This window comes from Coenobita brevimanus, chromosome 85 (assembly GCF_032717465.1).
Source record: "Coenobita brevimanus isolate Jiangsu-jjx chromosome 85, ASM3271746v2, whole genome shotgun sequence".
NCBI classification, from domain to species: domain Eukaryota; kingdom Metazoa; phylum Arthropoda; class Malacostraca; order Decapoda; family Coenobitidae; genus Coenobita; species Coenobita brevimanus.
The window spans coordinates 4,022,501-4,037,205 of NC_137038.1; the positions used below are offsets into that span (position 1 = coordinate 4,022,501).

General features: G+C 44.1%; 1 protein-coding gene across 1 annotated transcript in view; it reads right to left on the reverse strand.

The window, feature by feature from the left end:
• The window catches only part of LOC145410369 (uncharacterized), a 112,147-nt gene extending 97,781 nt beyond the window's left edge, over window positions 1-14,366 (reverse strand). The window contains exon 1 of the mRNA XM_080280520.1: window positions 11,040-14,366. Within this exon, the coding sequence (XP_080136646.1) occupies window positions 11,040-14,366 (3,327 nt within the window). The remainder of the gene's footprint in view (window positions 1-11,039) is intronic.
• Between the last annotated feature and the right edge of the window lie 339 nt (window positions 14,367-14,705).

The following is a 14,705-nucleotide window of genomic DNA, read 5'->3' on the forward strand; positions in this document are numbered from 1 at the left end:
GTCACATCGCCACCACTCTCTGAAGCTGTGCCGAACCCTTCAACAACCCTACAACAATTTGGAACACTCCTTGCCTATATTACTACAAGTCTGAATTAAGTACTGTAAAATACAATGCCCTATACAAATTATTTAGCCAGACGTTTTTCTCACTAATGTCATGCAATACTTACTCTACTTTGGCGTAAAAATATCCGTCTGTTTTACTGAGATTGAGGCATCAGTATACAGTACGATCTTACAAACAATTTATGCTTAAGAAGTTTTGTGAACACGGTGACAGGTAACCAACTCAGAACTGCTTGAGATGCCAAAACGAAATCAATCTAAGAGAACGAAAATTACTGCTCTGAGTTGTATGCAGTAAACTTTATTTAAATATCATAATGACAGCATTACAATGATGATATAATATGCCCGTCAAATGGCCAAAAATTAAAATACAGTTCATCCCACGAAACTGGAGGCAAGATGGAGAGGTGGGGGTGGGAGTGGGTGAGGTTGTAACTGGGAATTTTCCTCTGAATCATGTACCGAGAGAAATATAAGAGATCTATTCTGTATATCCCTACCTTACGTAAACATGAATATGATGATGATGATGATGACGAGGAGGAGGAGGAGGAAGAGGAGGAGGAGGAGGAGGAGGAGGAGGAGGAGGAGGAGGAGGAATATGATGACAAAGACAATGATGGTGATGATGACGATGATGATATCTTCCCGGAAATCCTAACGAGCGGAAAAAATCACTCTATTCCTAGCCTAATTAATTTACAAAATATACCTCTATTTTACCAATTAACTGCGTCTATACCTGCATACACGAACTCGGCTCTAAGGAATCCAATACTCTTTCTCTATAATCACTACCCAAACCACAAACATTATACAGGATTCAATAATGTTTTTCACCTTACCGGGTAACTTTTTAACTTGGTCCAGATTTAAGTATTTTGTAACTCATTCCACATAGCTTTGTGGCAGAAAAAAAATAATATAAGACTCCGCAACCTCTCCAAACTACTTCTTCGTGACAAGCACTACATTTTAGTGTGATTATATTATTCCAATTAAGTATTTAATACTGAGATAATGATTCGAGGTAATGTTATAATTTTAGCCAATATGGAGAGAGAGAGAGAGAGAGAGAGAGAGAGAGAGAGAGAGAGAGAGAGAGAGAGAGTATACCGTCCTGTTGCTTTAATATGCTGGACTGTAAGTTGCCAAACGGGAAAATTAAGACCGTTCGAACTCCACCACTCTCTCCATGATCTCAATAATGTATCTACAACAGAAGGATGGTCTGATACATTTTATAACCAAAAAGGAAGATTTAGGCAAACTGAACCACGGTTGTGCAAGAGCTAATGATCATGCACCCATACCTTTTTTTTTTTACTACTCCATGTTACTCATACTTTTTTTTACTACCTTTCAAGTACTGGCATGACAAAATTAAATCGGTGTACACGAAAATTACTTGCAACGGCACAGATCCATGTCACATACAGTATCGTTGGCGACACACACACACACACACACACACACACACACACACACACACACACACACACACACACACACCAGCCATACCAAGATATCCTTGTAGACTACCACGTTCACTCATTCGTTGTGGCGACATTGTAAATTTAGCTTTTCCGATTAATCCAGGTGTATTAACCATTGAAAAATATAGTAATAATCTAGTTAATTGTGTACGGTACTTTAACCCTGAATCCGGTGACTCTTCCTTAAATTCCAGTGATATTCTAGCTATCTCCAGGCGATTTTACTAAGAATTTTTGAACTGACGGGGCTACATACAGCTTTTATTAATCCCTCCACTGCGAGAAGATTTCAAGTAAACTGTCCGTGAGATGCATAAATATAACAAGAAGTCAGTGCGGTTAAACAAACACCAAATAGTAGTAGTACACATCGCAAAGTGCAATAAATAAAAATAAATAAATAAACACTAGTCGAGGCAAATTCCACCCAAGCCAGTTTCCTCACGTTAAGTCTTTCTGCCCAAGGACGATTTATTTTTTTATTTTAATCTGGCCAACGCAAGACAACTTTACTAAGCTTAGAGATGACGTCCAGGGCCTGAAGGTGTTTAGAGACGGTAAGTAGCTATGGCGGAAAATGGATGGAGCGGTGAGTTTACAAAATGGATGGAGTGATGAGTTTATAAAATGGATGGAATGGTGAGTTTGTAATGAACCACTATATATTACCAAGTCAAAATGTGCTACGAGTGAATGATTATCGACATGAGACATACAAATAACAAGACCACTGTAAGAATACGTCAGTACACAATATTCTACATACACGGTACATAAATTCCTCCAACACTGTGTACCAGTATAAACCATTACAGTACGGTATGTATCTAGTCCACGCATTTTATAATTAATCTGAAGTATATGACCAGACGATTATACATGACGGGCCTCTCGTGGTTAAAGGACAGGAACAGGTGAGCAATACAGGTAAATAATCCAGCAGCCTACGATGATCTTTCTACCTCCTTTCCTCCACATCAATATATTCATCATGGGAAGATCTCTCGTAGTGAAAAAACACCAATATAGCCTATGTTATTATACTGGTTACAAAGACTTTCGTTCCAATGCGCTATGATAAATGGTGATGTTTACGGTGAAGCAAACTCTAGAATATATGCCACGAAAACACTAAAAATAAACCTGACTGTGTGGTGAATTAGGGTTATAACTAATACAAACATGACGTCACGCACCATAAGGAACAAGGGCAAAATGGCGGCATAACAGCACACAACGCAAAAGAAAAGATAAAGAAAAGGTACAGTACGGTAGTTTTCTTCTTTTTTTTTAGAACACAAAAATTAAATACCGGCACTAAAAATCACTTAACTAATTTTAATTAGGAAAGATCAATCCGATAAAACTCACAATTATTATATAAATTAAAAAGCACGCAACACTATGTGAAGGAAATAAAGGTAAGTAGCAGAGTAAATATTTCCCTGGAAGGACAACGTAAAAATAATGCAAGCAGAATCCATACACCTACATACCGGTAACCTAAAGTATAATGAAAGCAATAAGTGATAAAGCTAACTCACAATTACTAAATTAAAAGGCGATGTTGCAATAATGACCACGTATATTAAGGGCAATAAACGATGAAGCATTACCTGGCCCCTGTAATTTAACATCAATATTTAACTTAAAGTTATCCACTAGTTTTAAATATCAGCACTGGTGTGTACCGCATAAATCAGGGAAGGGAAATACTGGGATACATAATAATACAGTAATAATAATAATAATAATAATAAATGCGTAAGCACTTCGAAAAACTACCCAAGTTCCTGAGAGAGAGAGAGAGAGAGAGAGAGAGAGAGAGAGAGAGAATCACCCAAATACGTCAAAAACCAATTCCAAAAGCGCATCATCTTTCATTCACGCTGTGCTCAGTAATATCACTCTTCCTTCAAGGTTTCTGAATCGGGAAATCCTCAAGACAATAAACGCAACCTTGAAGGCGTATGAGAGGCGTGGCTGCAGAGGTGAAGATGAGACAGACCAGGATTGAGGTGGAAGGAGAATTTTGAGGGAAGCATTTTATTTAATTCTGATTTATTTAGAGTCACAGGAGCCCATGTCTACAACTGGAAACATCAGTGGGTAGTAAGCACAGCATTCTCCCTCTCTCTCTAGCTCTCGCTCTCTCTCTCTCTCTAACACACACACACAGTTCTGGCTATAACCACTTCAGCACCAGCTCTCTCTCTCTCTCTCTCTCTCTCTCATACTAGTTGTCTCACAGTAGTATGACAAATAAACGCGAGCCAGTGAATGTGGGAAGGTATGGCACTGTACATATGGTTTCTTTTCACCCAATAAAGAACACAAAACCCCATTCAGTTCAGTTTATGGTCCAGTGTTGTCAAACTGGAAGGTAAATTTGAACTACACTCTGTTCACTTTAACTTGGCCTAAATTTGCCATCTGTCTTGAATGCTGGGTTGTAAAAATTGACAGACACTAAAATACGATGCTAGTCACGAACTTCCATGGCAAGGATGTAGAGCCATAGCACTGCCCTTCTCTGCCACCGAGTTACGTGAAAATAAGCAACAAAAGGACGAAAATCTGGGTTAAAGTGAATGACATCTAGCCACAGGGCAAAATTTATCTAGTAACCAAGGAGATTCACCTTGTATCATACAGCTAAGGCTCATCGAATTTCACACAACCACGTCCTGGGACTGGGTCGGTAGGATTAACCCAGTTCCCTCAGATGAAGACAGCAAAGGAGATAGGGATAAGACAGAAATTGAAGGACAATGTAAGGGAGTATGTTGCAAGAAAAGAGATGGCGAGACAAGGTAAGGGAGCAGAGGAGGAGTATCGGGTGTCGCAGAGAGGTAGATCGAGGAGGAAGAGGAGAGAGAGAGAGAGAGAGAGAGAGAGGGGGGGGGGCTAAGGGGTGTAGGCTATGTTTGAGAGTTACGTGAACGAACATACCCAGAACGAGGTATAGAGATAAAAGAGGGTAGTGTATATGGAGAGGGTGATACACTGCTGGAGAAGAGAAAGACGAAGAACAGAACGAGAGAGAGCTGGGGTGCACATATGAGAGGAAAAGAGGTACACCAACTTTCTAAGCATAACACCCCAGTTCAAAGTCCCTAATAAGCTGAATAAAACCGACTGGAGATGGCAGGAAAAAAAAGTTATAATTTACTGAACACAAAGATGTTAAATTTATGTTACGAATTTATCTCATACTTTTGGCTAACAATTATTAATAATTTTCCTACGCCTTGGTCATGTTCTTGGTTCAATGTGTCTGTCTGTATGTTAGCAAGATTATGGAAACTCTTAAATGGAGATGAACTTTTGGAATAATGATTGAGGGTTATCTGGGAAACAGGTGATTGAATTGGGGACGAAAAAGTCAAAGCCGATGCCATAAAAAAAAAAAATGAAAGTCACAAAGTCATGCATCTCAAGAATGAAAAAAAAAAAAAAAACCGGCACCAACAACAACAACGTTCCTTTAAATTTTCGCGCTATAGCCTTGAGTAGGACCTTGAACGTTTGTCAGAAGGGTGAGGTCTTCTCCTGTCTGTTATACTTTTGTCGGTTTCCTGTTTACAATTTCGTTTTGAAGGGTTCAGGTTTATATTTCAGGGTTCCGCTTATTAAGTATCAGACGGTTATCGATAATATAAAGCTTCATATAAACAACGTATTATATCTATAAAATCCTGACCGGTCCACATTTTTTTTATGTACTTGATTACTATTTTCATGAAGTTTCAGGTATTAATATAGGTAATTATTTCACCTACACTTGATTTCGTTCATCACGTATCTAAGGCTGTTTTCATTTACGGTAGGTCATTGTAGAGGCTTCATGCTATTCTAACTTACACTGAGGCTTCACACCCTTTACCTAGTTTCGTTATCATCAACTGGTTCTCATGGCTTCGTTAACTGGATCCCCGATGGTCCACGTTATTACTGTAGTTCTTTCACACTAACCTGGCCCAGATTTAAGTCCTCTGATACCTTATTCCACGTAGATTAGTGACAGCTCTACATCCATAGCACTTCTTCGTGACAAGCATAATATTCAAGTGTCAATTCACTGTTCACCTCAACAATCAAGATGGAGAGAGTGAATTTAGGCCAAGTTAGGGCAAAAAGATAATAAATTGTTGGTTATTCCCCATCTTACACAGCTACTATTTTTGGTGCTTTAATTTACCTCAGCATACAGGTAATTTTGAGCGTCATATTACCCCACCACAATCATCACTTGTCTGAGATTTTACGCTACTGGTTGGCCATTCTACTATGACTTATTTTATCTTCCCCTCGCTACCACCAGGCGATTATATTTTGTTTACATTTTTTTTTTTTAGGCTGGAGGGGACTTGTAGCCTTCATTAACCCCTTCACTACTATCTCATGGCTTTCTCCTGGGCTGAAATTGCCTTGTAGCACACACACACACACACACACACACACACACACACACACACACACACACACTCTCTCTCTCTCTCAAATGCCGGTACTGTCTTCCGCCATCTCTGTCACAATGGGCTTACTGTGCTTGTTATAACCTATGTTCACCGTCACCAACATTAAAATACTCCTTACTCCTTACTACTAATATTTTACTTTTGCCTCCATTTATATTCTCACAAAACCACTACTTCCATCTTTTTAGCAACTATTTAATTTTTGCTTCCATTCACATTAACTCACTGCTTGTGCTCCACATTCCCTCTCCGGCACTCCTATTGTCATTACACACACCCATGCACCCCTCTCTACCCACTCCTGTGCACACTCCACTCCCCACCATTTGTACACCCCCCCCCTTCCATCGCACATGCTTCCAGGGATGACAACACTAAATGTGAGATCAATTCGCTAACTTAACATGGGTGTGCATGTCAGAATAACAGAAATAAATGGGCTAGTGTGCGGCAGAAATGAAGACTGATGGAAAGAGAATATTGTATAGTGTAAGAGGCAGCCTGAAGAGATTTGGTACAAATAGTGCACGTTTTGGAGAGAGAGAGAGAGAGAGAGAGAGAGAGAGAGAGAGAAATGCCAACTACGGTACACTAGGCATACCATATTAACAACTCATTCTGACAATATGGCACGATCATCAACCATGTGTATATGACAGCCATCCCCTGCCTAGTAAGTCAACTATCCAGTGGGACATCCGATCTACCACAACGAAAACAACAGATCTGTCCTTGACATTTGCAAAATATCACACTGCTACTGAGAACTTTATCACGGCATCTTCGAGCCTACATAATGGATCCCAACACTCAAAACACTGATTTCCATTTTCACCTACTTACTGCAGTACTTGGCTACAATATAATTCCGCTACTGACTCGAAATTAAACTTAAAAACATTTATAATCTACCTCTGTGTTTGTACTTCTCATACAATTTCTGAGAGTGTATTTCTTGTAGCCGGTAATATATATATTGCAGACAGCCCTCATTCAGGGAAACTATTACCGAACTGTACTTTGCCAACATCAATAATAATTAACGAGGTTCACGGTGGGAGAAGATGGACAACTTACTGGGACAGTGTAGGTAGGATGGACAACAATCAGGCACACTCTTAAAAAAAATCTTATACGAAAAAGGCAGTACATAATTATTAAGTAATGTGACAGCAATGAATAAGGTACTTCAAAGTTGAACTCACAAATTGAAAAGTATAAATCAAAGAGGCGTTTCAGGTAAACACATTTTTCTTAACTAGTCGCCTTTTTATGAGAGAAGCCCAAACAGAAACAGCCTAAGTATCTGCTGATGATACCTGGCTCCACACGTCAAGGTCAGTCTGAATCAAAATATCCAAGCAACTGAAGCCAATCCACTCCCTAAATGAAATGCATCCTATTAGCTAGAGTGACAGCAATTGGTTTATGGGATATAGATACTGGTGGCTGAATACAGTACTTGGATCATGGCCATTGCTTTTACTAATGAGCTATTACTGGTACTTTCTCAAGAAGGAACAGCACAGAGAACGTGTGTGTGTGTGTGTGTGTGTGTGTGTGTGTGTGTGTGTGTGTGTGTGTGTGTGTGTGTGTGTGCTTTACCACCGTGACAATGCACCAACCCAGAAAACTGAAGTTGCCATGGTTATGCTTCATAATTGTGACTTCAAGGTCATGAAACAATCATCCACCTTACTCATCTACTATTGTTCCATAAAATATCCATCTCTTCAACAAAAATAAATAAATGAATAAAACTACCTACTACAACACAGACAATAACATTACCTAAGTTATGTTATTGTCTAAACTACAATGTGGCCATACTTTTTTCTACTTCAGTACCAATACGATATAAACAATCCACTTTGCCTCCACGATAATACTGCCACTCAAACCACAACACACTCATCTCATGCACCTTACACTCGAAACAAATCTTCAATGCTGTAGATAACCTAATATATAAATAAATAAATAAATAAAAATATTATATTTATATAGATAGATAGATACAGTACCAGTATGTGTGTGTGTGTGTGTGTGTGTGTGTGTGTGTGTGTGTGTGTGTGTGTGTGTGTGTGTGTGTGTGTGTGAGAGAGAGAGAGAGAGAGAGAGAGAGAGAGAGAAAGAGAGACTCCTTCATCCTGATGTACTCACACACACCATCGCATCACCAAAGCCCGTCTCTACAAGGCATGGGTAGGCTAAGTGAAGCCAAACTGATTTGTAGAGGAAAAAATATATATCCTAATGCAATGAGCTTCCTTCTACAATACTGAGTCTGCTTTCTTTTATAGAGAGACTTGTTGGCTAATGTGAAATCCAGTTATAATTACCGGTACTTAACTAGTGCTTAGTTACTGTAATTATATACAACGTAACCTTTGCTTCCAACCTGACTGGAATTTTCATGAAGTCTTCTTAAAACTGATATACTAATTCCATAATTGTGAGAAACTAGCACTGCTGCATAGCGGGCATATTACACTGCATGACCACTTATTTCACAAAGGGTACAAGCAGAAAGTTTATTCATGATTCTACTAAACTGATAAACAAGTACAGTGCCCTGCAAATCTGTTACACCTACCGACCCGCAGACATTCCCGGTAAATGCAAATCGGTGTGTTGGGTGGTCTGTTTTAATTTAGGTGCAATGTGCGGGACAACTAAAGTGGAACACCCAAGGCCAGAAGTGTCCGGTCACCGTGGCAACAACACACTCAGGTTAAAGGCACTGGTTAAAGTCAGGTTAAAGTGTTGTTTAATAAATGTTTTAAAAGTTGGTTGGTGGCTGGAGACTTGGAAATTTTTTGCGAAGCTTATTTTTATACCTTACTTGGTTTAGCATAAGTCAGTGTCATCCGTACATCAACGCATCTCCATACATTTGCCTTTAAACTACACTAGACAAAAGTATTATGAGTTTTATTTCTGCCTTTAACACTGCATTACTGTACAGCTTACCAAATAAAAAACAATTTCCATCGTGTTATCTTTTGGCAAATAATTGGTAATATGGGCATGTATTATGGAACTACTGTTGCTATGGCCAATGGTTCACCTGAAGCCGATGAACCACATAATTCCTGTCACTTCAGCCAGAAATCCTATGTTATGGCTGTGTTGAAGGACTGTCTCTGTTGTGTAAGTGAGGTGTACAAAGTCACTGTGTGAGAGGTGCACGAGGTGAAGAAGTGTTGTGTGAGTGACATGCATAAGGTGAGTAAGCATCGTGTATGTGAGGTGCATTAGATAAGTAAATCTTGCATGCACGAGGTGCAGGAAGTGAGTAAACGCTGTGTGAGTGAGGTGAATGAGTAAGTGTTGTGAGAAGTTCATGAGGGAAGTCTTGTGTGAGGGAGATGCATACGACGTGTTGTGTGAGTGAGATGCATACGATGTGTTATGTTTGTGAGGTGCACTTAGTGAGAGAGTGCTGCGTGAGTTACACAAACGAGGTACCGTAAGTGTTGTGAGTGAGGTGCACCAGGTAAGTTCCGTGATGTGAGGGGTCTGCATCACGGTGAGGACAGGAGCAGATTAATATTTTGTGAACTATTGCTTGTTTTGGTACTGGAGCTTTGAAAAGTGACAGCCAACTCAGTGTGTGGCAAGATGAGTTAGTGTCTTTCAGAAGGTGTGTGTGTGTGTGTGTGTGTGTGTGTGTGTGTGTGTTATAGCCCGCCCCCCCTCTCTCTCTACCGGTATATATGAAGCAATTTTCCTGAAAACTCTGTACGACTGGTGGCCATGTATTTGCTTAAACATGTTTGTGTACTGTACTGTTGGATGGTGGTGAAAGGTTGTTTATAGTAATCTGTGTAATGCAGAGACAGGTGGAGACAGGCTGATAAAACAATGAATGACTATCTCTACTGTCATTATTATAGTACGGTAAATACAAGTTAATGTGATAAATAATGCAACACAAAAAGTTATAATGTGATGGTTAGAACTGAATGAAGTCAACCATCAGCTATAAGGGGGTATATTCAGTAAAGTTAATTATGGACATTTAGACGAAAAAGCCAAAACAGTAACTAAAAGCAGTAGTGAGATTATTCACTCATGGTCACCCAATGGTGGCCAATCCACTAAGAAAGTCTCGTATCATCAACATTAATGTTCTGACTGATTTACAATACCAAATTAAAAAACTGCCAGAAATCTCAACAATATAATTTATATACTCATTCACTTTCAAACTGTACCAAATGATAATTTTCATACCCACGTCCAAGTCTTCTTTCATATATTACTGTATGTTCCTTGAAACAGAATTATATCCTACATAGTACAGTAATGTATGGCATACTGTAGCTATGTAGAAGCTGCAATATCTGCAGGTTGAACACAGTGGGAACATTCAAAATTCTGGTTATCTTATCATCAATAATTTGACAAGAAAAATTCTATGTATCAATGCTCTTATCAACTGCTGATAACTCAAAAGTGAAAAAGCAACACAGTCTATTCCTACAAATTTCTATTTGCTTTCCGTTATACTCCATCCTGACCAGCAAGACTTCCTTCCTCCTTGTGTTTTGTGAACACCTCACCCTCTCACTTACACTTCTGGTTTGTCTTAAGCTTCTTTAATTCACACATTCAATGTATAATGAGCCCAAATATACCACATCTTCATCTCACTTTTATGGGTTGACACAGTAATCTCTTCACCACATATACTATTTATTTACTAAAAACTATCAACATGGGTCTCACTGCCAAGAGCAGTACTGAATTAAGCAGTTACAGTCAAACTATCATTCCTATCCAACCCTCTACCATTTTATGTGCTAAGATTCCTAATACCTAACAGAACTAAACTCAATGTCAATGTTGATGCAGGTTTGTATCGCCTTGTTGCAAAATAGATCAGAGGCATACGAAGGGAAATGAAGTACTGACATAACTCTCATTCAAATTGACTGAATAAAGATATGCCTATCAGGAGAAACTACTGAGATTACGTACTAACCTTCTGCTGCGTCTGTATATTCTGTGGCAACTTGTAGTATTGCTGCAGCTGTTGCTGGCACTGCTGTAGCTCATAAGCCAGGTTCATCTGAGGCTGCATGGTGTGCGAAGCCATTCCTGAGGCCATACCAGGGCCCATGCCACCCTGAGGCATGCCCATGGGGCCCCCTGCTGCTCCTGCCATTGTGGGACCCATAGGACCTTGATGGTGCATACCAGGTCCTCTTGCCCCCATGCCACCCATTGGTCCACTCGGCATTTGTCCACTGGGCCGCTGACCAGGTGGGCATGAGGACATTTGTCCACCAGGTCCAACAGACATTTGGCTTCTGGACCCCTGAGGTCCTCCTGGTCTAGGTGGCATCTGGCCCGATGCCATCTGACCAGGAGTGCCATGGGGTGGCATTTGCCCTGGGGCCCCTGGGGTCATTTGGCCTGAGCTGGTTAGTGGGATATGTCCAGGGCCAGCATGCTGCATCTGGCCTGGCCCACTGTGTTGCATCTGACCTGGGCCACCATGCTGTAGCTGGTTTGGTGCACCATGCTGCATCTGTGCCATCTGTCCAGGGCCACTGTGCTGCATCTGGCCTGGCCCACCATGCTGCATCTGCCCTGGCCCTCCATGACTCATTTGGCTGGGACTGTTGAGAGGTATCTGAGTGGGGCCTCCTGGCTGCATCTGGCCTGGACCACTCCCCTTCTTTTGGTTGGGGCTCCCACTCTGAAGCTGCATGGGACCCCCTGGTGCAATCTGACCAGGACCTCCAGGACCCAACTGGCTGGGCCCTCCTGGCTGCATGTGATTTGGTCCAGCCTGCATCTGATTTGGTCCTCCAGGTTGCATCTGAGTAGGTCCTCCCTGCATCTGAGTGGGTCCTCCCTGTTGCATCTGGTTGGGTCCAGGTGTCTGCATCTGGTTAGGCTGCATCTGATTTGGTCCTCCAGGCTGCATCTGGTTAGGACCAGCCTGCAATTGGTTAGGTCCCCCTGGCTGCATCTGTGCAGGCCCCATGGACCTCTGCAACTGGCTATGTTGCAGTTGACCAGGCCCTCCAGCCTGCATGTGGCCACCCACACCCTGGGTCATGTGGCCTCCCATACCCTGTGGCATCTGTCCCTGTCCATACCCTCCTGGACTCATCATCCTGTAGCCAGCTGGGCTCATGCCTTGGGTTGAGTATGGTCCACATGGGCCATGAGGTCCCGAGTACCTCATCATACCACCACCTTGTGGGCCATGGGGAGACAAGGCCATGTTGGGTATGCTGGTAGGAGGCATGCCATTGGCTGCCACTGCCCCACCTGGTGTGCCATTTGCAGATATAGCATTGGGCATCATGCCATTCTGGGACATGGCACTTGTTGGCACACTCCCAGGGACGCTGGAAGTGGTAGGCACGTTGGTGGGTGCTGGGGGCTGGTGGTGGGCGGGGGAGACGGGCGGCACGGGTCCGTTGGCGGCGGCGGCGATGGCTTGGGTGGGCACGTCTACACTTTCACTGGCACACTCGACCTTGTTCACACCGCTCACTCCACTATTCACTATATTGCTACTGACACTCTGGGTGCACACAGGCCCGTTACTCTGCGACACACACACACTGCCTGTACTAGTGCTAGGAGTCAAATTACCATCACTAACATTACAAATACTGTCCGGCATGGGTGAATCTTGTGGTGGGGGTGCAATGGGTGACTGTTGGGGCGGGGTGGGGTGGGGTGGCCTGGGCCCCGCCAGGCTGCCCTGCATATAGCTGCCGGTTGGCATATAGTTCTGCTGGGCCATGCTTGGCCGCTGCTGCCAGTGTTGGGGTGACATAGGTGGACGTGCCACCCCAGGACCCAGTCCAGGAGACATTGGGGGACGTCCTGTACCAGGACCAACTCCTGGGGACATGGGAGGTCTGCTGTTACCTGGACCTATCCCAGGAGACATTGGGGGACGGGCAGTGCCAGGACCCATTCCTGGGCTCATGGGAGTGGCCATTGGAGTCCGGTTGGCCATGCCAGGTGACATAGGTGGGCGAGCAGCCATAGGGCTAGAGACACCTGATGAGGTGTAGTGGCTGGGGGACTGCATGGACTGGGTGGGCGTGGTACAACGTTGTGTGGTGGGTGTGTTTCTGCCGGGTGGGACAGGCTTCACCATGTTCTCCAGCTGCTGCAGACTGCTGCCCGGCCCTGTCCCCGCACCTGTACCTGCCCCCAACTGTCCTGATGGTGAGGGGGCTGAGGTGGCTGGGAGGGAGGCAGGGGATGACACCGGCGTGGTCACTCCCATGTTGGAGTTGGGTCGGGGATGTGGGGACATGCTGCGGGGCATGGGTGACATCTGGGGTCGTGGGGATGGCTGCGGGTGCGGGGAAAGCTGCGGAGAGGCCTGAGGGAAGGGGGTGCGGTAGCCCGGGGTTCCATTGGGCACCTGGGCTCCAGGGTACTGCGCCATGTCAGCCTGAGGTCTAGGGCCAGCCATCATGGCCTGGCTGGGGTGTGGCGGTTGCTGCCCCCCCATAGGAACTTGGCCCTGAGGATACTGCTGCCCGCCCTGGTATGGCTGCCTCATGGTGTACTGCTGGGGGCCACCCCCTGCTCCAGGGCCGGGACCACCTCCAGGGAAGGGGCTCATGCTAGGGGAGTTGGAAGCCATTGGTCGCTGGGGGTCGAAGCCAGGGTAGGGAGGTCGTGGTGTGCTCTGGTAAGCTATGCCCTGAGAACCAGGTGGGTACCCCTGACTCATGCTCTGGGGGGCCAGACCCTGGTAGTTCTGTGGAATGTTCTGTTGCATAGAGACCGGGATGCCTGGGCCGGGCATGCCCTGACCCTGGTGACTCTGGTAGCCTGGCATGCCCCCCTGGGAGTACGCAGGATGCTGGTAGTTGCCAGGCATCTGGCCATAGGGGTCAGGCTGGGAGTAACACCCTCCAACCCCTTGAACCCCCTGGCCCCCAGCCACCGCCCGCCCTCCGTAAACGTCGCCGCCTTGAGGTGGGTAGTACTGCCCCCCGGGGTACTGGCTCATGGCAGGCTGTTGACCTGGGCCGGGTGGGGGCGGTCCATACTGATAGCCCCCACCTCCCGGGTACACAGACTGCGGGGATGGGGGCGGAGGACCACCGGCCATGGCCATCTTCTGACCAGGTCCTTGTGGTGGCCCCGGCCCTGGCCCCACTCCCGACCCAATGCTGGTATACGAGGGCTGGGAGTACGGGCTGAGGTCCAGATCGGAGACAGAGACTGGGGCAGGGACTGTAGGACCCCCGAAAGAGTCCCCTCCAAGGTCCAGGTCGCTGAGATCCCCATCACCAAACAGACCAGACAGGTTCTCCATCCTTAATAAATTAATCTATAAATAATATGAAGGTGTGGGTGCGAGGCTGCATCTCCAGGACACCGTAACTCCGCTCAGTCATCCTGCAATGACATACAACACACACATTAACAACGCATTACATGCCACAACAATTAGCTTAAATATATAACTGACAGTTCAAATTTTACCCAAACAGTCTCTCAGCATTTGCTATTCATCAATCCTGTCTGCATTTCATATTCAAACTTAAAAAGGATAATCTACAAGATACGGTAAGTTTCCTTTGAAATCTAACATAACCTTATGCCAAACATACTGTACACTTAATAAACTGTTGCTCCACACAAGGAACTTTTA